The sequence below is a fragment of the Pleurodeles waltl genome, chromosome 1_2 (genome assembly GCF_031143425.1).
Source record: "Pleurodeles waltl isolate 20211129_DDA chromosome 1_2, aPleWal1.hap1.20221129, whole genome shotgun sequence".
In the NCBI taxonomy this organism is placed as follows: domain Eukaryota; kingdom Metazoa; phylum Chordata; class Amphibia; order Caudata; family Salamandridae; genus Pleurodeles; species Pleurodeles waltl.
Window position 1 is genome coordinate 490,796,893 of NC_090437.1, and position 24,231 is coordinate 490,821,123.

Here is a 24,231-nt window from a genome sequence, read left to right on the forward strand (position 1 = left end):
CCCTGTTTCTGACATTGGCATCTGGAAGGTAAAACTAGGAGTTATCGTGGATTCCGATTCTTCTATTAACATCATCACAGATGATTTATTCTGGTCAGAATGGGGAACAATTACCTACGTAGTGTGGCATTTGGACAGCACAGAATTGACTTGATTGGTTACTTTCTGGAACGAGTGACATTACAAAACAGGGCTATTAGCATGAAAGCAGATGTAGCCAAGAAAGGATACAACATCCTGGGTTGGAAGGATCAAGGGGCATTTGGTATGGTTTTGAGGCCGGGCACTGAATGTCCCCTTTCTTTAGTCGCTCCTCTCCCTTCATTACAGTCAGTGGCCTAGTTATTAGACACCCACAAGTCGCCCTTTTAAAGACTAGTTGGGTTTGGTCAACGGATGTAAGCATGAGATCACGCTGAAGGAAAATGCAGTACTGGTAGTGCACAAAGTCAGGAACGCTCCCTTGAGTGTGAGGAGTCAATTGAAGGAGCACTTGGACAGCCTGTGTTCAGAGAAGGTTACAGGCTGCTCCCAATGGATCTCCCCTATCATTGTGGCTAAAAGGGAATGGCACATGAGGCTCTGTGTTGACCTCAGATCTTTGAATAAAAACATCACAGTAGACTGTTTCTCCCTCCTCAAGATTCAGGGGTTGTTGGCCTAAGTGAAAGGTGCCAAGGTATTCTCTACAATAGATTTGAAAGCAGGTTATCACCAAGCAGAATTGAGCATGAATTCTAGGTCAATAACTGCATTTAACACTCCATTTTAATTTGTTTAGGTTTCTTTAATTTAGGTTCCTGCCACTGCCATTCGGACTGGCTTCAGCCGCATCAGTCTTTCATAAACGATGTTTTGGCTGTTTGGAATCAACAAGCAGGGGATGGCATATCAGGATGATATCCTAGTATTTACTGATAATGAAGAAGATCACTTGTGGGTTTTGAGTGATTGAGGGGTTCAGGGATTCACCGTAAAGAAAGAAAAATGCTGTTTTATGGTACCAGAAGTTGAGTATCTTGGACATGTGCTCTCTAGGGCAGGCATCAAACCTAAGACAGATTTAGTAAATGCCATCAAAGTCCTGATCCTGTAGATAAAGATCAATTAAGATTATTCTTAGGCTTGTGCAAGTACTATTTCAGATTCATAGAAAACTTTGTATTTCAAATGGAACCGCTCAGCAAACTTTTACACAAGGGAGAAGTGTATGAATGTGGTGCTGGAGAGTGTGAAGCATTCAAGGGGTTAAAGAACTTGATTGTTGAGGCCCCAGCTCTTAATGCCTTCAGAGGTGATGTCACATCTATTGTGACGGTGGATGCTAGAGGTTCGGTGCAGTCCTTTCTCAGATGGTGAATGGTATGGTGGCGCCACCTCGATGTGCTTTTCATCGGCAGAACAAAACCCTAGCACTATTGAGAGGGTAACACTGGCATGCGTACATTCAACAAGACAATGTGCGACATATCTGTGGAGAAGGACATTTTCACTACTCACAGATCATAAAGCCCTGGTATTCTTGTTACCTGAGAAGAATATGAATAGGGCTAGACCTAGGTTGGTACGACTACTAGCAAGGATATATGAATTCAACTTTGATGTCAGACACATTGCTGGGGCAAACAACTCGCAAGCAGATTTCCTCTCTAGATGTCCAGTGAACAGTGATGAGAGTGGAGTAAGAGATGAGGAAGTTAAATGAGTTGTTGGCAAGGTGGATGGAATTGTGTTTGTCGGTGGGATGATATTGTTCCAGTTATGGAAAGAGTGCGCTGGGTGTGATGACTGTCAAACAACGTTAAGGAAGTGCATCATTGAGGGTAAGCCTCATGAAAGGAATGTGACTGGTGATTTTAGACTTTATTTCAAAATCAAGGTTGAGTTATCACTGGAGGGCGAGTTTTTGTTGCAAGGAAATTTGCTGATTCCTCCAGTTACTTTTAGAGCTCGGTTGGCAGGGTTAGCCCACCAGGGCCATGTAGGGATGACGGACACAAAAAAAAAGTTATGCAGTTATTATTGGTGGCCTTGTATGGATAATGAAAATCGACATGATGGTGAGAAGATGCATTGTGTGCAATCAGGCCAACAAGTTCCTGAAGGTTTGTAAGACTCCACTATGCCCAGTTGAGTTTCCAAACGGACCATGGGAAAAGTTAGACATGGACTTTGTGGGAACCTGTATGATCTCCCAATAGGCATAAGATAAGCTCTGGTCCGATAGGGTCATTACCTTCCCATTTAGGGGTATGTTGCATATTTTTGCCTGCAATGTCAAGTTTATTGGTTTGTTAGGGAAAACAAATAGAAGGCACCTAGGTGGCATTCTCGTACATAGTACATCACCTAAGGGGAAGTCACTTCTCATGTCTCATTACTGGATTAAAGCATAGCTCTCTCGTTTTTTTTTTTTGTTTTTTTTTGTAATTAAGGACTATGTGATCCCTCTTTTTTTCAAATTTAAAGAACCATTGTTCTTCTGTACTTCCATACTTGTCCTTTTTTCGATTTTTTGTACTATTTTTAGCCTAAATTCCTTGAAAATAATGAAAACAACCATTCATCTGTTGGTTTGTTTTATTTTTAAAATAGTTTTTCCAGAATATTCTTCAGTTGTTTTTACCATTCTGGAATTTCTGACCACCAATGATATCATAGGATTGTTCCTCAGGGATATTACTGGCTTCTCATCACACTCTTGTAGTGTGGCAATGGTGTACCTGTAGGAGTACACAGACTATACTCAAAATTCTAACATTGATAAAGTAGGACCTACTCAGTTCTGATTTTGGCACTGATCTTGTGTTTTGTTTTTTAGGACCGACGGTCAAGTTTGCAGGTCCATGCAGTCATTACACACATAAGTATAAAGGTTCTATAGGGTAATATCCTTTTAGGTCTTTTGGGATCTATAACAAAAGGGTCCCAAAGAAAGCAGACAACCGAGCTTTAGGTGCAAGTAGGTTGAAACATGTTGACCAGACCATTCGATGTGAAGGACAAATAGCTTTTTTCCTATTACATCACACGGTTTTCATTTTTGTCCTACCTGAGTTATGATAAATTGAAATTTTATCTGGGTATAGAGACAATCTAACTCACTTTTCACTTCAACTGCACTGTCTCACAGATCTCAACATGTCTGTATGACCAGTGTTGACAGTCCCTCCTGGTTGGAGGTACAAAAATAAGGTCCAATGATGATGCTATCAGCCATTAGTACACCAAAGTACATTGGTAGATAATGGCTGGTGATGGTTTTTTAAATCAGCTTGGAAAAACCCTGGTACAATATATGGAGCGGCTTCACACTTGTTGATGTTCATGACATTAAAACTTTGCACCATAATAAAGTTTACCAAAACTCTATTACTGATATGGGACAAAATGGGAATACTGGGCAGCTTGTCAGCTGCACTGGCTCCATATACCCTCGTCCACAATAACCCAGATGTCTCCCAGGGCATGGACACCAGGAGGTTTGCCAAATGAAAAGAAGGGGAATGCCTGATGACTACAGACAAGACTGATAAAGGTCAGGTGAAGTCCTTCTCAGGAAGGAAACAAGCTTTCAAGTATCAGAACTGGACAGAATGCAATACACACAAATTAGAACTGTTCATGTAACAGCAAATATGTGAAGCCACAACCATACGTTTAGTCTTTTTGAGAAAGTTTTGTTGGGGCATATTACAACGAGGGGCCCAGCTGAAACATGGATAACATGATAAATTACGGCAGGGTAGTGAAGTCATGAAAAAACTAAGACCAATGGGAGTCAGAGTTAACAAGAGCCACTAGAAAAAAACGGGGTGGGAGAATATATGGAGTAACATACATAAGCTTTAGGATTGTTCAACACTGAGAAACAGAATATAAGCTACAGATGAGATGGCACCTGAACTTGAATACATTAAAACATATATATCCCACAACATCAGATGTGTTTGAGATTTGGTAAGGAGAGGGGTATTTCATTCACATATGTTGGAACAGAGTGGCTATTAGGACAGTCTGGAAGGAGGTTCAGTCATACAGACACAATCCCAGGGGCCATAGTTCCAAGAGATCCAGCTATTCTCCTGTTACACCTAGATGTAGGTCACAAGAAATAGAAAGGAATGGCTAGTAGAACTCTCAGACACCACTTGTTGGGAATGACTAAGCGTCTGATTACTCTGTGCTAGAAATAACATGAGCCGCCACCACCACTAAAACTATAGTTGCATCACCTGTGTCTTACAATAGCATTAGAAAAACAGACACATATCTTCCAACTCTATAAGTAATTTGACAGAATATGGTCACCTTGTACATACTTGTCCTCAATGAAGTTCTGTGCAATGCGTTTTATATTGACTGGGCATATTAACATGGAGATTTAGCATAAAACTACGCTCTAGGAGGAGCGAAGTCCACAAAGTTGTTTCTTACGTGGTGGAAGAGTGCGGGGAGGAGGCAAGGGCAGAGGGGGGATTTAGAAGTAGGGGTTGAGTTGTAGTTTGTGTTTTTAAGGCACATATTTAGTTTGAGTCCTGATTTCTTTCTTCAAGGGACCAGCCGGAGCAAGAAGTTTTGTTTTACAAAAAGAGCCTTCTGGGAATAGAGTGGAGAGATGTTTTAAGGATATTTCTTTAGATATTAGTAGTTGTGATATATCTACGTTCATATAATGCTACATAGTGCAAGGGGCCACCTCCCTCTGTATGTCTATGTATACCAACACTGTTATGCGAAACTGAATAAAATGTGTTATATTGTGGAGATTAGTAAGACTGTAGGAGAGATGTGGATAAGAGGGCAAGCAAATAACAAATGTTGTGCTGTACAATAATCGTGTTTCATTGCACTTGCAAGCATATATAATCTTTGCCACTGGATGTAACCATAAAGCTTCAACTGTACAATCACAAACATATGGATTTTTAATGTTTATTCATGATGCAGTATCTTATATTTGGACGCCGAAATTGACTCTGACCCATAGCACATGGAAATCTAGAGTCCGTAATTGAGCCCAATATCAACCATCTTATGTGCCTTTGTGGCACAACATGTTTTTCCCTGACTTTTTAGTTCACACAAAGGTTCAGGTTGAATACTCAAAGTTTTGCAGTCAACAGTAATTCGTACAGGACATTTTTTCAGGTAGGCCACATCAATTTCTTAAAACAAGACTACATAAACAGTCAGCTTCATGGCTTTTCACACATCTCACTGTTAGGAAGATGCCACCACAGTGGAGAATTATTATAAATTTAGCCATGCTACTTGAAACTTAAGTGGTCATTTCAAGTTGGACGGGGGCCAGCGTTTGAGCCCACTGGTGCGATGGAAGCCAGATTCTCTGCCCGCTTGGAAGAGGAGTGCTCATCCAATCTAGAGATCATTGCCGGCTTGGGAGGGGGATCAATTTTGGGGAAATTCTTCTGTCAAGGTACAATGATGTCACAGTGGCCATCAGCACTTTTTAATGAACTTCACAAAGATACCTCCAAAAACAGGGGGTTGTGTTTCATTTTAAAAAATCAATGACCCTGACGCAATGGCATATGGCTCTCCGCACATTAGGGTCACTGACTGCTTTTAGGTCTCCCCTCAGATACAGCTTAAGCACTGGTTGTGAAAGACCTATTGTAATAAACAGTGGGTTTACAGCCTGCCCACTGCTTAGCATTGGTTGGCTTTATTCTCGCTCTCATTTGCTTGGTTCCTATTTGATGACTTGCCTCACTTTTGTTGTGTTTCTCCTTAATCTGAAGTACAGCCTCTTTTTGATCCTTTTGATTGCCTGACTTGCATCCTCCTACTGCTCTCATTCAGGGAACTACTTTTTTTTCATTTCATTCACCACTATCTGTGTGCATATGTTTTCTAGCTTTCGCCTGAAACTGATGCTTTCCACCCCCAAAATACCTCTTCCCCCTGTGCAGTATTACTCTGCAACAAGGCACTATCTGTAAAATCACAGCAACAAGGATAATTTTGCTGGGGTATGGCTGAAGTACAGGCTTTACAGTTATTGTACTAGCTCCTGCATTCCACATATTGCATGAAAGCACAACCTTCGGCACACAAAGACGTTTATGGCTCTGGAGGAAGGGCCATCTGATGCATTCACTCAACTAGTGTTTAAGATAGTTAGTGTACTTAGCATGACACTAATTATGGAAGAATATAACTCTGTGCACTTGCCTACTACACAGGACCACATGGCTGAATCCTGCAGAAAGTAAATTAGGCCCTGGCAAGCATTTCCCTTTACATACGGGCACTTCCTTATTCTTTTTTAATTTGGTTCAGAGTTTCCGGAGTGAAAAGCATTTGAAAAATAAACTATGCTTTTTATAAACATTTTTTTTATACACTGGATGCAATGCTCAGTTGTGAGATGCCACCATATATAAGTTTGCTTTTCCTCCAATATTTCGATTTTTTTTCTTTTATTTTTTATTAAACAATACTGAGAAGAAAGACTTTGGCAAAACCAACAGCTTGACACTCCCATTATAAAGGCAAGACCCACTGTCTCTATGCTTGTTCTTTTGGCAGATCGGCTGCTAGGTCAGGGTTCCAAAAGCAGGCCAACTCACACCCCGCTATCAGAAATCTAGTGGTTCCCAAGTCTCAGGCTAGATGCAGATTCGGCACAAAGGGAGCCCCACTGAATTACGACAAGGCTTCCAATCTTTGAAACCGCAAATTAATTCCTTAGTTTGAACCTATAGCGTCCTAGGTGACAAAGTATGTGAACGACTCAGATCTGTGAAGGACACTGTACTGTTTCATCACTGAGGTTAAAACCTTTGTTCCCAACTTAATATTTATGTATAATACTGTACTAGAGCAATCACTCTAACAGAACATCAAAGCATGCATCGCTCTACAAACATCCAAGGAAAAAGTCTTACCAAGAACTGATGAATGCAGGGCAAGAGGACAACATCAGTGAGGGTGAAATACATCCCCTCGGCAAACACGTGTTCCAGAGCCGGGAGGTCAGCAAATGTTGCTTTTCTGATGTGGGAGGGCTCCCTACTCGACTCCGGCGGCGCATCCTGATTTGTTAGTTTTGAGAGGGCAGCACTCAGCTCCAGGCTGGCACCCATGAGACCCTGGTTATCAGCTTGTGCTCCGCCTTTCGGACTCACACTTTGCCCTGTTCCTTGGTGGGGGTTCAGTGCCCCGGTATTCCCCCTCTTTGCCTGCTGCTTAAGTTTCTGACGTCGTATTTTGTCATCGTTGTGCACACGGACTGGTTCTCCAAGTTTCTTCTCGAGCTGTAGTATTTCCAGTGGGATGGCGCCTTCTCCCTTCAGGAAGCGCTCTACTGCATTTGGGATGCTGATCTCACAAAGCCTGGTCCACTGGCTGACCTGGCAGAGAAACAAGAGTGCATGAAGAAGTCAAGAACCATAGCTGATACACAGAGATAACAAGGGGCCCGAATTCCACTTAGCCATTTTTTTTTATTGGCAGAGCTTGTATTAATATATCTTGGCAAAAGGGAAAAATCAGCTACCGCCAGACTTTCATCCCTTATCGAATATTAGGTTAAAGCAGCACACCCAAAATGACTTCAAAAGTATTTTAAAAACTCTAGATTGTTTCTAAATCAAACGGCGGCAGAATTGCTAGGTTAAAAATAACAGATGACTGCGCACTCGTTGTTATTTAAGTACCAACTCAGTAGCTCTAAGAGAATCCCAAAACATACATTAACAAATTGCCGAGATTTTTCTCTAAAGAAGGTGGGAACTCTAAAATGCAGGCAGAGACCACAGTGCAGCCCCGGAAGTCAGACTGTAGCGTCACAAGGATCTCGGTGCCACGCGCTTACAGGTGTTATAATTAGAGCTTCGGTGTTCTCTGATTTCTAACGTTCCCATCTTTTTGTATTTATGTGAAGGATTGGTATTTTCCTGTCACGTTTTGTTCTTAAAAAAACGAAGCCAAAACTAAAGAGTTTTTTGTAAACTACGTTTGTATTTCTTCTTGAAAAATAAATATGCAGAGCACAGCATCTTCTTCATAGTAATTACGAAAATAAAAAGTCTGAAATGCTTCTGTTCTACGCAAAATCCCCACGAGGGTTAGATGGAAAGCAGAGCGATATGGATCACCTGGGCGTGGTATTTTTCATAGAGTGCCACCATCATGTCCCATCAGTGTTTCTGTAATAAAACACGTCCCTGGCACAGTTCATCGGTAGGTATGGTGCACCCAACAGCTATTGCGCCACTAATCAGGCCTCAGAGTACCAAATGCACCAGACTACGTGAAACCAGGGCTATGTTGCCAGGTGTTTCAACTAAATGCACACATCAAAATGATTTGTTGCTTACGTATATTTGGGTACCTGTGACAAAAAGATGACTTAGAGGGCACCATTGAGGAATTCATTATTCATGTTTTTCATCAATTTCATATCATTTTCCAAACGTACTCCATTCAATTTTAATTTTCTTTTAATATAATTACTCAAGTTTGATTAATTAATTCTATCCAATTCGTTTTTGGTCCCACTACACGTGCTTTGGCATACTAGTTCTCAAGGTTGACCTAACCAATAAAAGCAAAAACAGAACATTTCAATTGGTATGTTTTATTCTGTTTGTCACAGACTTTATTCAGAATTGCACCCCAGAGTGGTGGTGCCATCTGAGGAGTGCCGGTGCTGGGCTTGATTTTTATTTTTATTTTTAACTCTTTATTGCATTTTCAAAAACAAGTATCACATTCAAAGAAATAATAATACACTATCAACAAAGAGGGAAAGTAAAGAAAAATAGAACAGAAGCTAGGCAGGTGGGAGCAAACAGACCAAGGTGAGCATCATAAAGGCCACTTCTCAAAAAAATCAGCAAGGTCGGCTATACAGTTACAGCAATACGGGGTGATCTGCCCTGCTCTAAATTATAGGACCCTCTGTACTATCCCGCCCAAAGCTCAGTTCTGAATTACCCAGAAGTTTATATCTATATTTCTGTTTTTACCTTCTCTGTCAGCTTAACAGCCAACTTCCCTATATTTAGCATTTTCATTCTTTTGTGTGCTGTTGTCTGGCATATTGCTTTCTTAGATAAACTATATTCATTGGCTTTTTTATCAATGGTTCCAACTAATATTTTTAGAAAAGAAACTAGCACATGAGCACAATCACAAATGTAATAATTGGTCACACGTGCAACTTTCTAGAAGTACTCAGGAGTAGAACCTCCGTGACTCACTACTGTGCCAACCAGTGCCTGGCTGTTGAGAATTGCATTAATAAGTTACTACACTGTTAGAATTCCGTGAACAAGGTGAATGTTTTTTTTTTATTACACATTAAAACATGTTTGTGCTATGGACCACAAAAAAACGTTGATGGTTTGTCTAGTTTCAAAACTAGGGAAAACCTTGCATACTGTTAATGTTGATCAGAAAAGTGTTAACAAGTATTTTGACTAGTCAATATTAGGAAGGTATACTAGCATTAATTCATGAGGACTAAAAGGAGTTTGCTAAAGGTTAATACCTCGTTATCCTCACCCAAGCGTTGGTCGCCACAGTAGAAATACCTGATACTGATGGGCTACCTCTAGGTATCCACAACAGATGCTGCTGAAGCCTTCGACTGTGTAAAGCAGCAGCTCTAAATCTGGGGCCTGCAGATCCCTGAACGCAAGCAACATCTATTCAGAAAACATAACTCTTATAAAGTTCCAGAGACCAAAACAGCCAACTAAGAGTTATGGAAGACACAAATAGGGTTGTTGAATAAGTAGTGTTGTTAGCACCTTCCGAAAAGGAAGTAGCTGATGGGTGAGTCCATTGTACAATATCCCGTCTTCTTTCTCTGAGGCGGGATCTGAAAGCATTTCTCAGCTGCAACTCGTTAGAAAATTAAATATTAACAGATTCATAAAGTATAAGTAAATACAAAAAGGAAACTAATAAATTGAAACATTCAAAATGCTCTGCTAATATGGAGGAATTTGAGACAGGAGGCCAAAAATTAAGTTGGCACGCTTTGATTTATTCTTCGGAGCAGCACATGTATGGTAACCAGAATCTAGCATGGACAATTGGTGGCCTCAATTAAAGCACTGATATGCACCAACATAAAGAAAGCATGTATTAGGAACAAAAACACAGAATATAGACTCACATTTGGTAATTTAGTAATTAATTTCGGAACGCTCCAACCTGAACACCAAAATTAAAATTCAGATTTTTGTATTTCTTTGTGAACTAATAAAATACTTCTCAATACGTATACTTGTTTGACTATATTTGTGTATTGTTTTGAGGTTTAAATGATAGAAATTGATTAAGCTGCGGTCTCAGAATTCAGTAGTTACTAAGCAGGCTACACAGAACGTTAAGTACTGCTAGTGTAAATTGGTCATAAATGCGGATCCCCTTGTGTGGGTTTGGCTTGGCCTAAAACGTATGAGAGCTGCCCAAGTGCTATTTCAAACCAACAGTGAGAGTATTGGTCAATGCAAATTCACTTAAGAAATCTACATCAAGTGATAAACCAGACTGGGTAGCCCTCTATCTCCATCCTTATTTAACCGTTATATCGAACCCCTAGCTTGCCGAATTAGAGAGACATAACTCGAAATATTAAAATGTAACAAATATGAAAAAAGCGGCACTGTATGCTTGACCTCAAAATGTTTACAACAAGCCCAGGTGAGTATCCTGTAGCTGGAAGGCATAATAATGGAATTTAAATGTATTTTAGGCTACAAAGTTAAATGTATTTTAGGCTACAAAGTTAACAAATCAGAATAATGGGGTGACATAGTGGGTACAAAGCATCTACAGTTAAAAACAGACATCCTTATTTAGGCATGCCATCCTGCCAGAGGGGTGGAGGACTGCCTGCTGTATTCAGAGATCCCCGACCGCCTGCCTTCTGGGAAGTGATCCACTACCATGGCTGCTATCTTCACAGAAGTGAAGTTTGCAGAACAAGAGATACACAAAGTACATGCCATGGCCAATTCCTTTATTTGGGGAAGCAAATGGCCTATGGTAGCCTGGAAAAAGTTAACTCCAGTCACTGAAGAAAAGGTGAATAGGCTCTAGCGCAGCACTTCTTAACCTTCTGCATTCTCTGGGCCACCAATGAACCACTGCTGGAATCCCGTGACCCCCACGCTAACCTATTTCTAAGATTTAATCCTCAAAAAAATACAAAAAAATACAGCAGCAAACATATTGGACAAATAAACAAATTACAAATAAACAAATAAACAAATTATGAATCAATTCAAAAACAATATCTAGAAATCCGATTGTAATGGGAAGGTTGGAACGTTTCAAAATGTGGTTTTAGTTCTGCAAGACAAAGCACTAAGCTAGACTCTAGAATATCACAGACGTTTTTGCTCCTAATGCATGCTCTTTTTGTCAGGCATAAAAGTGCTTTAATTGGGAACATCAATCGCCCATTCTAAATCCTGTTTGCTGTGCTTACACTAGTCCCATGGATCAAGCATGGTGTTAAGAGTTTTAAGCTTTTAATTTTGTTTTTAAACTATATTTACTTTATTATCTGCTAATAATATTTAATTTTCTAAACAGCCACAAGTCCCCGGGTAGGCATCTCAGACCCCCAGGAGGTCCACAGATCACAGCTTAAGAACAGCTGGTCTACCGAACTTTTAACTATATTGTTGGGCATACATTTTAAAACAGTTTAGATCACTTATTGTCATAAGTAGTATGAAGGCCCTTAGGCATTGGCTGATGGCTACAGCTGAATCTGAACTCTGGGAAGGATTTTCGCACAAGTTTTCAGAACACAGGTTTTTATAAGAAAAATTAGACTGAAGGTTCTGCATTCAGCATCCAGGCTGTGGTGCGAAATGAGAAGATTTCTGGGCCCTTCATATTATGGTTAATATCAACCTTTGTGGAATTTACCGGCCACCCTAGAAGGTCTATTAGATAGGCTTAGTGCTCCATTGGTATCAGCCTGCTCAATCATTATTGCAGACTCAATAGTCATGGGGTACATATCTTGGGATGAATTTACCAGTTTGATTGGCAAGGATTTAATCTAGCTTTAAGTATGTTCAATTAGGCAAGTGGAAAAAGGACTTTACAATACAATATGTTTTGCTGATCATAAGACATACAAGCTTCAAGTTAATCAAGGTGCAGCTACAAAGAAGGCAATATCAAAATGGTACCAATCAATACTTCAAACAAAAGAAGCAAAAAGGGAGAAGCTGGAAGAAAAATGGGAGGAGAGCTTGCCAGGACTAGAAGGCAAGTATCTCTTTTCAGAATAAGGAAATAAACCAAACGCCATTAAATTAGAACATTTTTTCTTACAGCTTGGTCACCACTGAAGCTGTCTAAATTGCTCACAGAATCTTCGGTTACGTGTCCCAAGTGTGTAAGTGAAGGTGCAGACAATATTCACACGTTTTTCAGTGGTCACATGCTTCAATTATGTTGGTAAGGTGCAAATACAGTTGCGGATAAGATTTCCAGAAGAAAATCGAGGTGGATCCCATTTTAATTATCTTTGGGGTAAAAGAAGGTAATTTGGGCTACATAAAAAAAACACAAAGCACATTGTTATTCTACTGATTCTGTTAGGCAGAGGGATTATCTGTGTGTACTGGAAAAAGGAGAAGGCACCATTTCAGCTTAAGTGGCTGATGGAACGTCACGGAGCTGTCATGCTTGAAAAACAAATGAAAAATGTTGAGGATTTCTGGAAACCATTTCATAACTGACAATTGGGCCAGTTGGAACGGCTCCTAATATTCAATGATTAACTGCCATCTGCAGAGCATGGTAAACTCTCATGTGTGCTGCAAATAAGCACGTTTGGCTGTGAAACACTTTTGAGGAATTGGTTCTGGCAAATGAGGCCAAAACGAAATTATGTTGATGGTGCACTTATGGGCATTCCAGAGGAGCTTCTCCTGTGCATGGGCCTATTTTGCATTCTTTTGGAGTCACTTAAGTCATTGTGTTGAACAAAGCAGTGATTTTAAGATCACTAAATTGTTAATAAAATAACTGAGGTAAAACAAGGTAAAATACTAATACCTAGTTTATATAGCAGTCTGCCAAAAGCATTTTTATAAGTGTGGAACTTGCAACGGATGCAATTTTACTGACAATACGACAAAATATTTTTTAAAGAAAAAAATTAAATATGAAATATTAGTACTCAACCTTTATTACACCATTCTGTTTATAAATGATTACTTGCGTAAGTGGAAAACAAAAAGATTCTAATACAAAACCGCTGAATACTAAGTGTCAGGAGAAAACGCGTCCAAGTTAAAACTATCATTCAAAATATCCACTGGCAGGGCATTTCCATAATTTACTTCATATAATAAATTCTTACGGCATAAAAATGTCCAAAATGCTAAACGAGGTGATACAGGAGGAAATAGCTCTTAGGAAAATATGAATCCAGGTAAATTATTACATTATATTCAGTAGACTGGGGAATAAACAAGGATAGTGAACTTGATCATTTAATATACAGACTGTAAAAGAACTGACAGATTAACTGCTATCTAAACTGAACAGACAGGAAATAACATTGTTTCGTTTGGGTCTAACATTTAATGTAAGTCCACAAAACTAATGATAGTGCTCCTAACAGTAAAATATTAATCACTGATGGGCATGGCGGGCGTCAAGATGGCAGTCGCACTCTAAGAGTGCTCCGGACCCCTCCTTCATCCGCTGATAGAAGCCCCGGCTGTCTCGCCTTCAATTTGCCCCCACCTGGTCACGACGCCAGTGTGCGAGCCTGGCAGCATGGTACAAGACCTGTACGTGCCGCTGAATCGGGCCGGAGGTCCGGCGAGAGGGGCCCGTACTGCAGGGCTGAAAATCAAGCCCGGCAACACAGCCTGGAGAGGCGGAGCCTGGCCTTCGGTGGAGGCAGGGGTAGCTTTTAGTGACTTGCGCCACGTTCCCTGCTGGGTCCCAGCCCCGGGGGTATAGTCTGCCCCCTGCACGCGGTGGGGACGGGGCCCCAATGAGGTGAGATGCGGGGGCAGCTGCATCAGGCCGCTCGGGCCAATCCCCTAGATTGCCGGGGATGCTGTGGGCACGGCCCTCGCTGGAGGTGGGGCTGGCGTCGGCCTGGCTTGGCCCGGATCTGTGCCGTGGTGCACCCGGGGAGCATGGGAGCGGCTCAGACGACTGAGGGAGGGCACAGCGTGGGCCCCGTGAGGCCTGGTGGCCCCTCCCCTACACAGAGAAACTTGGTCTGAGGAGCAGAGTGCTGAGTCCCGACCCCGGAGGCGTGGTCGGGCCACCACACGCGGCAAGTAGCCATGGAGGTCGGGACCCCAGTGAGGTGAGGTGCTGCGGCGGCTGCATCGGGCCGCTTGGGCGGGCCCTGGATCACCCAGGCCGAGGAGCCGAGGAGTGGCTCGGAGCAAAGGGACTGGAGGTGCTGGGGGGGGGGGGGGGGATCTGGGATGCGGCTGTCCCCCTGACTATCAGCCCCTGCGGTGCAGCGCTGCCCATTAATAGGCGACGGGACCATGGGAGAGGAAGGCAGTATGCCAGAGGAGGCAGAAGTGCTGATCATCAGTTGGGCAGGAGGTGAGGGCCTGGGGTGCAGGGCGAAGACGCGGCGAGCAGGGGGACGTCGCTCAGGAAAGCGAGGACGGAACCAGGTCCTGGAGGGGCCCTGCGGCCTGCCCCCACCCTCGCTCATCTGCCAGGGCCTTGTCATTGGTGGCCCCCAGCTTACTTGTTGATGCCTGGCGGAGCAGTAGCCCTGGTGGCTGTCATCTGCGGTGCCCCTCCTGCCTTACATATTGAGAAAGTGTTGCCTGTGCTTTCAGGGCCCCCCCAAGAAAGTGACTGGACGGAGAGCAGTGAAGGAACTCAACGCCCCGGGCCTGTGTCACCAGCATGGGAAAGGACAGGGCTGGCAAGCAGCCACTGGCGTCCCAGCAGCACATTGACCAGTTCACCACGCAAGCAGCCTCCGAGGGAACAGGCGATGCGACACCAGGAACCCCTGCTGCAGAGGGGTTGAGCACGATCCTCCAGGCAGTTAAGACTAAAATTGGTGAAGTACGAGAGGACGTGGGCCTATTGCGGCAGGACCTGCGGACGGTAGTGGGCCGCATCACGGAGGTCGAGGACCAGATCTCTCAAGCAGAGGATGAGATCACGGAACTTAAAACTAAAGTCGTCCAGCTGCTGACCCGCACTGACGAGCTCCACCATAGGGCTGAAGACGCTGAGAATCATTCCAGGCACAACAACCTGCGCTTCGTTGGCTTCCCGGAGGGAGCGGAAGGGAACCTGGACAGCTGGATCAGATCCTGGGTCCCAGAGCGACATCTCTCCCCCTGGTTTGCTATCGAGCGGCCCCACAGGGCGCTCACGCCAGACCTCCCCCTGGAGGACCCAGCTGGCCAATGATCGCAAGATTTCTTCATCTCAAGGACCGCGATACCATCCTTAGAGAAGCAAGAGCACACCCAGACCTCCGCTGGGACAACCACAAGATCTTAACATTCTTATGAGGGAGTTAAGCAAAAGCTTAGGGCGATGCAGCTGACATACATGCTCCTGTTCCCTGCGCGCCTCAAGGTGGATGCCTGGATGGCCCGTTTGTCCAGATGTGTTAACCCTCTGGGCTCGCGGGGGGGGTGCAGGTGCACTTGATCCCGCCGAAGGAAGCGGAGTGGTCAAGATAGCCCGACAGCGGTGGGGGCAGTTGGGAGAGGGGGAAAAAATAATAATGCAGCAATCTCATGTTCTACTGTGGTTGAGTTGCAGTTATGTTAACCTTTTTTCTTTTAGGTGGTCACATCCGGGGTCATGGACAGGCACGCTACGCACATCCTTACTGGTTCCCTACACACGCCACAGCCCTTTATGACACATCCCTTTACGCGGGTGCTTTCCTGGAATGTTAATGGGCTTCTAGATAAAATTAAGTGGTCCGCGGTCTTCAGTACCCTCCGCCGATATGCCCCCTCCATGGTCTTACTCCAGGAGACCCACTTACTTGGCACCCATTGCCCAATGCTCGCGTGGGGTGGTATGACAGGGTCTACCACGCGGGCTTCCCTAGGGGCTCTGGGGTGGGGGGGGGGGGGGGGCAGCTATCCTGCTGCACCGCTCCTAACCCATAGTGATAACTGCTTCCCAGTTGGATCCTCAGGGGTGCTAAGCAGTGGTATCCGGCATGCTCAGGGGGCAACCGGTCAATATCCTGAGCGCCTATGCTCCCCCTGGAGCATTTGAGCGCTTCCTGACTACCCTCTGGGAAGTAAGGGCAGGGCTTCCCCCGGGTCTGACCTTGCTGGGAGGGGACTTTAACTCCGTTATGAATCCAGCGATGGATATCACCGGCCCTCTGTCCACGAGCCGTTCTTAACGGGCATCCGGACAGGGCTGCTGGGCAGAGGTCCTTGGTCTCTGGGATATGTGGCAGATATGGCACCCTAGAAAGCGGTAGTATACGCACACATCAGTGGCACACCACACTCATGCCAGAAAAGACCTTCTCCTCATGCCGGCTCTTGACGTTCCCATAGTCACAGGGGCAGAAATACTACCACACAGGGTTTCAGATCATGCACTGCTCTAGTCCGCGTGGATGATACAGACCCCACCCAACGCCCTATGTGGCTGCTAAACACCTGGTATTTGCAGGACAGTGACCATACCCAAGCCTTGAGGGACCACCTCGCCCAATATTTCGAAAACAATCTGGGGTCCGTGCGATCACCTGGCACGATTTGGGCCGCTTGTAAGGCCACCCTTAAGGGGCAGGCCAAACATCTCCTCCGTGTGCGAGAGCAAGCGCAAAACTACAAAGTGTCGGAGCTCAAGGCAGGGGCATTACGACTCAAGCGCCTGCTCACCGTTTCCACGCATGCGTCTATAACGAGGCAGTTAACCCTAGTTAGAGAGGAAATCAGGCACTCCACTCTTGAAACGTGAAACATATGTGGCGAGCATTAATGGCCCGTGTGTACGGGTGGGGGGACAAGAACGGAAAGCTCTTGCACTGGCTCGCGACCCGACCCATGGCGAATAGAGTCGTCCCTGAGGTCGTTGATGAATCGGAAGCCCTCTCCGGGATGCCTTGCAAAGTTGCGCAAAGCTTTGCCACTTACTATGCAAGACTCTCCAAGGAGCGGCCTAGGCCACAGGTGGAGAGGGAGGCCCCCTTGCTAGTGGAGGTGTCTCTCCCTAGACTTTCGGTAGTGGAAAGACAAAACCTCAATGAACCCATGAGATTTGAGGAGGTCAGGGATGCTATCGCAGAGCTGGCTGCGGGCAAAAGCCAGGCCCGGACGACTTCCCGGCGGAATTCTACAGCAAGTGCAGCAACATCCTAGCCCTTCACTTGCTTGCCATGTTTAAAGAAGCCGAGAGGACGGGTGGCTGTCCCCTGGGTCTCGACCAGGCCACCATAGTGGTGATCCCCAAGACTGACCCCCCTTCGCGGCAATGTTTTGCATATCGCCCCATTTCACTTCTCAACACTGAAGTCAAGATACTTTCCATGATACTAGCCTCTAGACTGAAAGGGGTGCTGTCCTCGTTGATACACCGGGACCAGTGCGGCTTTATGCCCGTGAAAAGTACTGGGCATTGCATTAGGCGACTGCACGTGGGGTTAGCTAACCGGGGCCTCTTAGCTCCTCCGCTAGCACTCCTCCTCCTAGACTTCGAAAAGGCATTCGACACAGTGGACTGGACCTATCTTTACCAGGTGCTTTGGAGCACCGGGTTTGGTCCTAAATTCTGTGAACAAGTGAAGCTTCTTTATTCCAATCCGACTGCTCGGGTGCAGGTGAATGGGGTTGTATCGGACCAATTTCCTATTCGTTGGGGAACCGGCCAGGGGCCCCCTCTGTCCCCGCATTAGCGATGGAGCTACTTACGAAGCTTATAAGGGAGGACCCCTTGATTGACGGTTGGTCCTGGCCTACTGGACGAGAAGACCGGGTGGTGCTCTATGCGGATGATGTACTCTTGTACCTGGCCAACCCGGCCAGCAGCGGACCCCGGGCACTGCAGCTTTTGGGACTGTTTTCTGAGGCCTCTGGCCTGACATTGAATCCCAGTAAATCTCTGCTGGTTCCGTGACACCCCACAAGGGACTGCTACAACTGGCAAAATACCATCAGACGCAATAGCTTCCTGTATCTGGGAGTAACTGTAACTCTGCTGCCTGAACTGGCTTGGTCACTTAACGTTTCGCCGCTCACTCAAAAGATCAAAAATAACCTGCAGAGATGGCAGACTCTGCCCCTCAACATCCTGGGTAGAATAGCGCTCTATAAAATGATGGTACTACCTCTGTAACTCTACCTGCTCCAGAACTACCCATACCCCATAATGATGGTTTAGGGAGATGGACGCAATAGCGCGGTAATTTCTTTGGTATGGTACCCGTCTGACTTTCAACACCTGTCAAAGGGATGTGTATGAAGGAAGTTTGGGGATGTCCAACCTTTATCTTTATTACCTAGCGATGCACCTGCTGGTGATTAACGACTGGATGGGGGGCTGGTCCGACCCCGCATATCAGCTAGAACTTCTGACAATGGGCTTCTCTGGCCTGCTCAGGATGCTATATGGTAACCCCCTACCTCGCAGGGTCCCAGAGGTGACCAGGCGAGTACTGATGGGTTGGAGGGAGGCACAAAAGGCGACGGGTTTGTGGCACCGTCTTACCTAACAAACTTTGCTGTGGCACGGAATGTGGCTGTGAGAGGTCTCTGCCCTGGAGGGATTCCAAAAATCGGACACTATAGACATTTCACTATTGGGGGACGTCTGGGAGGTGCCCCACATGCGGTCCTTCCAGGAGCTTCAACAGAGATACTCACTCAATAAGACCCAATTCCACAAATACCTACAGCTTAGGCACGCGCTAAGCGTGCACGTGCAGGATGGCACGGTCCTCCCGGAATTTAGCCCCATGGAGGCTAAGTCACTGATGGGCGGCTTGGGTAAAGGGGGAGTGTCGCAAATATATTGATTGCACTCTGGTCACCAACACAACTCAGACGCTGGGCAGACTCCGAAAGCAGTGGGAGAAATTGCTGGGTCACATATAGGATGAAGACTGGAGGGACGCACTGATGGCCCCTAGATCATTGACTATCACCACCCGTCTTCGTGTGGTGCAAACCTACTATCTACACATCACCTACCTCACACCCGATAGGTTGCATAGGAGAGGTCTCCTACCCCGTACTGATTGTCCCCGCTGTGCAGGCCCCGATGCAGACTTTTACCATATGGTGTGGACCTGTCCACACAAAGCCACCTACTGGCGGGCGGTAGGGGACGAAATCCCCAGAATCTTGCAGGTGGAGGTGGAGACTGCCCCGCTGCCGCTTTTATTGGGGGTCATGGAGGGAGTGGGGTCCAGTAGAGCGGAGCGGGCCTTTTTGGGAGTGGCATGTCTGGTAGCCAAGGCAGACATTGCAGCTGGCTGGAAAACAGAGACGGCGCCGGCACTTGTTAAGTGGCGCCGTGGAGTGGACTGGTGTGCCCAACAAAAAAACTAGTATATGAGGCGAGAGGGTGTCCAGCAAATACGACAGAGTGTGGGGGAAGTGGACAGCCACCTGGGGAGAGTGTTCGGTGGCTACGCCTTAGGTGCGACAGCCGTGGTGTGCCCGGTTCCTGGCCACTACGGCTACTATCAATCATGTACTTATGTAAATTATATTGGAATTGTACGGTGCTATGTCGGGGAGGAACGGGTGTGACCTATTGGTTGTATGTCGTTATGCAAAACTAATAAAGTTGCTTATCAAAAAATATATATATTAATCACTACCATTAAGATAATGAATGCAATACCAATGGTCATTGTTTCATATATTGGTGCTGAAATTATGCTGAAATAACTGATTACTTTTATATTTTGTTTCACAGTACTTTAGATGGCATCACGTGCATCTCAAAGTTTATCTGCAGCACTACGTAAAAACTAATGAGTATAGTTAAAAAAAGAATACCAGGTTTGCATTGTAGTAATGGGCTGACAAATATTTTGAAAATAACTTGGCTAATTGGGTTTGTTGCCTTAAAGGTATTTAGTTTATATGCATATTTTTATATTCTCATCTAAACAATATGTCACAAGAATAAAGATTTTAATGAATTGATTTGTGATGACGGATGCCTTAATATTGAAGAATCGCAAACTTGCTGTAGTCTTAAAGTTTTATTTTTCCTTCTTGAATACATCCGTAAGAGCAAATACAATTGAATTCCTTCTCCACTTGCAATATATAAAAGCCATTTACTAAAGTGAGGTATTTTGATTCATGTGTAACTGGAAAACTTTCTTGTCCATAACATAAATAGAAATGGTCTGGAAAGTACTCAAACGTATGGTAGGTGAAATTTATTAATTTGATTCTCTCTGATATTCTAATCTGATTAGTGATCCATCCTTTCACAATCTGTACAAAAATCCTTTTAGACTTTTAACACCAATGAGTTACAGTAGCCTACTTCTTTTAAGATTTCATTTTACAAATACTATTTTAACTTAGCATTTTCATTAAGTGGTTACTTTACTGCCTACTTCTAACTGAAATATTAAAAATCATGACGTGGGTCACCTTTTCATTCGACTTATAAACTTTAGGAATGCAGCTAATGTTTTCATATAGATGTGGTATAATTAAATGATATGAATGTTACAAAGCAATGTGTGTTACATTGAAACGGTGTGTTTTGGTCTACTCTGCTGACCTGACATTTTCCTCTGCTGTTGTAAATCCATTTTATCGAACAGTTAGGTAGTTAATATTACTAGGTAAATTTGCTATATTTTGAAGCAACTTTTCTATGTTTCGTACATTAGAATGCACTTGGCTAATTTAAATTTTATGGCTCTTTTTCAGAAAAAGCAAATCCCATGCTGGCTCAATGATTGACAACATATTATAAGACTTCAAATAAATTTATGTTGGATGATAAACTATAAATTCATTTGAATTAATCTCATCAAGGACATTAAAGAGAAGCTACATGGTCTTTTTCTGAAATTGCCTCCCTGAAACAATTAATGTTTGATCACATATGAATGGCGTGTTGTTTTCTGAACACTACATCAAACTACTACCTTTTTTAAAAACTTTATCATTTTGTTATGCTGTACATAAACACAACAGGACTCCCTAGACCGGGAAGTAACATGAATTGCATAGCTGAATTACAAATTGCATAGTAACCGGAAATAGCAATTAATGGGTTGACAGTACTAACCAAGTTCCGATTGAAGATAAGGGAAGTCTATGTAATGTACTAGACTTAGAGACCGAACTATGAGCATTACCAAAGTATACAGGTTGTAGTGTATGTAGTCCGCCAGTGATCCGAAGGCCCACTAATGGATAGATGTCTGGCTCCTGGGTCCCCAGTGTGAAAAGGTAATCCCTTAGTGGCTGACATATGTCTTTCGGTCTGGAGGTGGGGGGCTGGAGACTAGCATTCAGTTCACTGGTGTTGTCAAAATAAAATGAGGGTCTTTAGCCACAGCTTTTTCATAGGTGGGTTCTTACTATCCCAGTGAAGGGCGATCTCGCATTTGGCCAGGAGCAATGTTATGGCTGTAAATTGTTGCACACTTTTAGGAATGTCCTAAAAATAACCCAGTAGCGCTAGAAAAGGATTGAGTTCAAGTGTGATGTTTATCATCAAGGCTAGGCGGTCAAAGACGTCCCTTCGATAGGATGCAATTCTACTACATGTATACGTCATATGGACGAAGTCTGCCACAACATTGTGACATTTTGGGCATTAGAGGATCATTTAGGGTCTAGTCGTGTCAATGCAATGGGTATGGTGTATACTGTCTGCAAAAAAATTCTGTTTCTCAAGTATCTCTGACCTTCAAATCGAATAGAATAGTTTGGAGATAAATCCGTCTCCCACATTGCCTGTAATTACTAGAGTAAGTAGCGTGAATTCCTCTGGGGCTAATGGATGTGACGGGACTGGAGCATGCAGGATGCTTTGAAGGTGTGGGGGCACGGAGTGGTCCATGTGTGTTGCATCAAGAAACATGTTGTCCTCTGTACAGGAGAAAACATGTTCATCTGGGAAGAGATCTCTGAAAATGCGAAGAGCATGTTTTGTCAGTGTACGTTGGACCAACTTCTCTTTGGTAATGGGAAGCTATAGCTTATTTGCCATTAGTATTTGCGGGGGAGTAGAGGATTCTATCACCCAGAATCTGAGAAAGCTTTCTTCAGGCCAAGCTAGTGGTGGATAGTGTTTGTATATCCATCGGATCTAATGGCTGACCAGCGTAGAGTAGCGTCTGCAGTGGTGTCAGGACTGCTAGGTCTTTTTCGAGTGTGGAGTAGGGAAGACGTGCAACTGCATAGTACCAATGATGGACAAACTGCCACTGTATAGCCAGGTAATACAAGTGAAAGTAGGTAATGCTAATCACTCCGTGCTCCTACAGGAGTATTAATGTATCCCATTTAATTTGGGGTTGTCTATCTGCCCATATAAGCTGCAGCAGTAAACTCCCCAGAGTTGCGAAAAAGGAGTTTGTGAGCAGGATGGGCATGTTCAGAAAGAGATACAGAAAGCGGGGTTGTACCACTATTTTTATAATGGCAATGGGTCTTGCCATAGAGATAGAAAGGCAGATCTATCTTTTCACCTGGGTGGTCAGTCTGCTTACAGCCAGGCCGCAGTTTAGTCATATGACCAGTTCTTTGTCATGGTGTATGTAAATACCAAGCTATCGGACATGGTCATCACACCGGGATAGAAGGAACTCACACTGTACCAGGGGAGTTGAGTCAATAAGAGGAAACAACTCGGACTTTGTCCAATTAACGTGCAGTCTGGAAAAATCTCCGTAACTGACAATCTTGCTGAGGATCGGCACCAGGTTGTAGGCAGGGTGCTGTACAAATAACAAAATGTCATCAGCATACAGCAAAATTAGAATTGGGCCTGGTTTAAACTGCAGTCCCCGGTGTAAATGCCTCTCCTGGAGATGGCGCACAAGGCGGTCCATTGCCATAATGAAAAGCAACGGTGATAGAGGGCACCCCTGCCGTGCTTCCCTGGTGACAGCATAGGGGGTGACAGTGCACCATTGGCTCGTATTCAAGCCATCGGGACAATTAGGGATGTGAATTACTGAGGAATGCACAGCTTATGGAGTGTGGCTTGTAGAAAGGGCCATTCTAAAGAATCAAAAGCTTTCCCTGCATTCAGCATGGCCACTGTGGCGGGAAAAGTCTGGGAGATTCTGTTGAGTACAGCAAAAAACATGCACAGGTTAAGGACATAGAACGGTGTGGAGCAAAGCCCAACTGGCCAGGAGAGATGATTAGGTCCATCAGTAGTGAGAGCGCGTGGCTAGAATCTTGGCCAGAATCTTATTATCTAGATTTAGTAATGACAGTGGCCAGTAAGGACTGCACTGTTGAGGGTCTTTGCCGGGTTTTAAGAGTAGGGTAATCACTGCCTCCCACAACGTTGCACCCACTTCGAGTGCCTCCATGTACACAGCGAGGAGGTGTAGCGCTAACATATGTTTGTAAATTTTGTACAAAATCCCTGTGAAACCATCCAGGATGGGTGCTTTAGAGCTGTCTAGTGAATCTATTGAGAGTATTGTCTCTTCTATGGAGAATTGTTCACTGATGACCTGCTGTTGGACAGCAGTGAGCCAGACCATGGTCACTTCGTCAAAATATGTCGCCAACTCAGAGGTTTCCTCTTTTAAGCGTGAGGATTAGAGGTGGGTATAATAGTTGAGTAATTCATCCTGTACATCTGCTGGGCCTGTGACGCACGTTGCATCCACCCGTTGCAACTCTGATATTTATGATGTACTCCTGGTGGCCGCAGTAGTCTGGCCAGCATACGGCCCGGTCTCTCACCCTCACTATTACAGTAGGCTTTTGCATACTTCCCTAGGTAGTTTGCTTTGCGCTCCACGAAATAACGAAGTTCTGCTACTAGGGTAGTGAATTTGTGTGATTGACCCCAATTACACTGTTGGGCATCTGCTCCTTCTAGGTCTGTCAGCTGAGCCTCAAAAGAATATCAGGTTTGCATTGTAGTATGCTCCTGCATATGTCCCGAAGCACCCCAGAGTGTTTTGCTATACATACATCTCTGGTATACAAGAGTGGCTTGTGAATGAACGGAGTCTTTATTAAGTTTGAAGTATTCTGTAAGGAAATGCCTCCTTGG

The 24,231-nt window shown here is 44.3% G+C and overlaps 1 protein-coding gene across 3 annotated transcripts in view; it reads right to left on the reverse strand.

Annotated features, from left to right (window-relative positions):
- GSTCD (glutathione S-transferase C-terminal domain containing) overlaps positions 1-24,231 on the reverse strand; it is a 676,673-nt gene that overhangs the window by 570,616 nt on the left and 81,826 nt on the right. For all 3 annotated transcript variants that reach the window (XM_069241297.1, XM_069241307.1, XM_069241317.1), the window contains one exon: positions 6,915-7,379. In XM_069241297.1, coding sequence (XP_069097398.1) covers positions 6,915-7,379 — 465 coding nt within the window. The remainder of the gene's footprint in view (positions 1-6,914; positions 7,380-24,231) is intronic.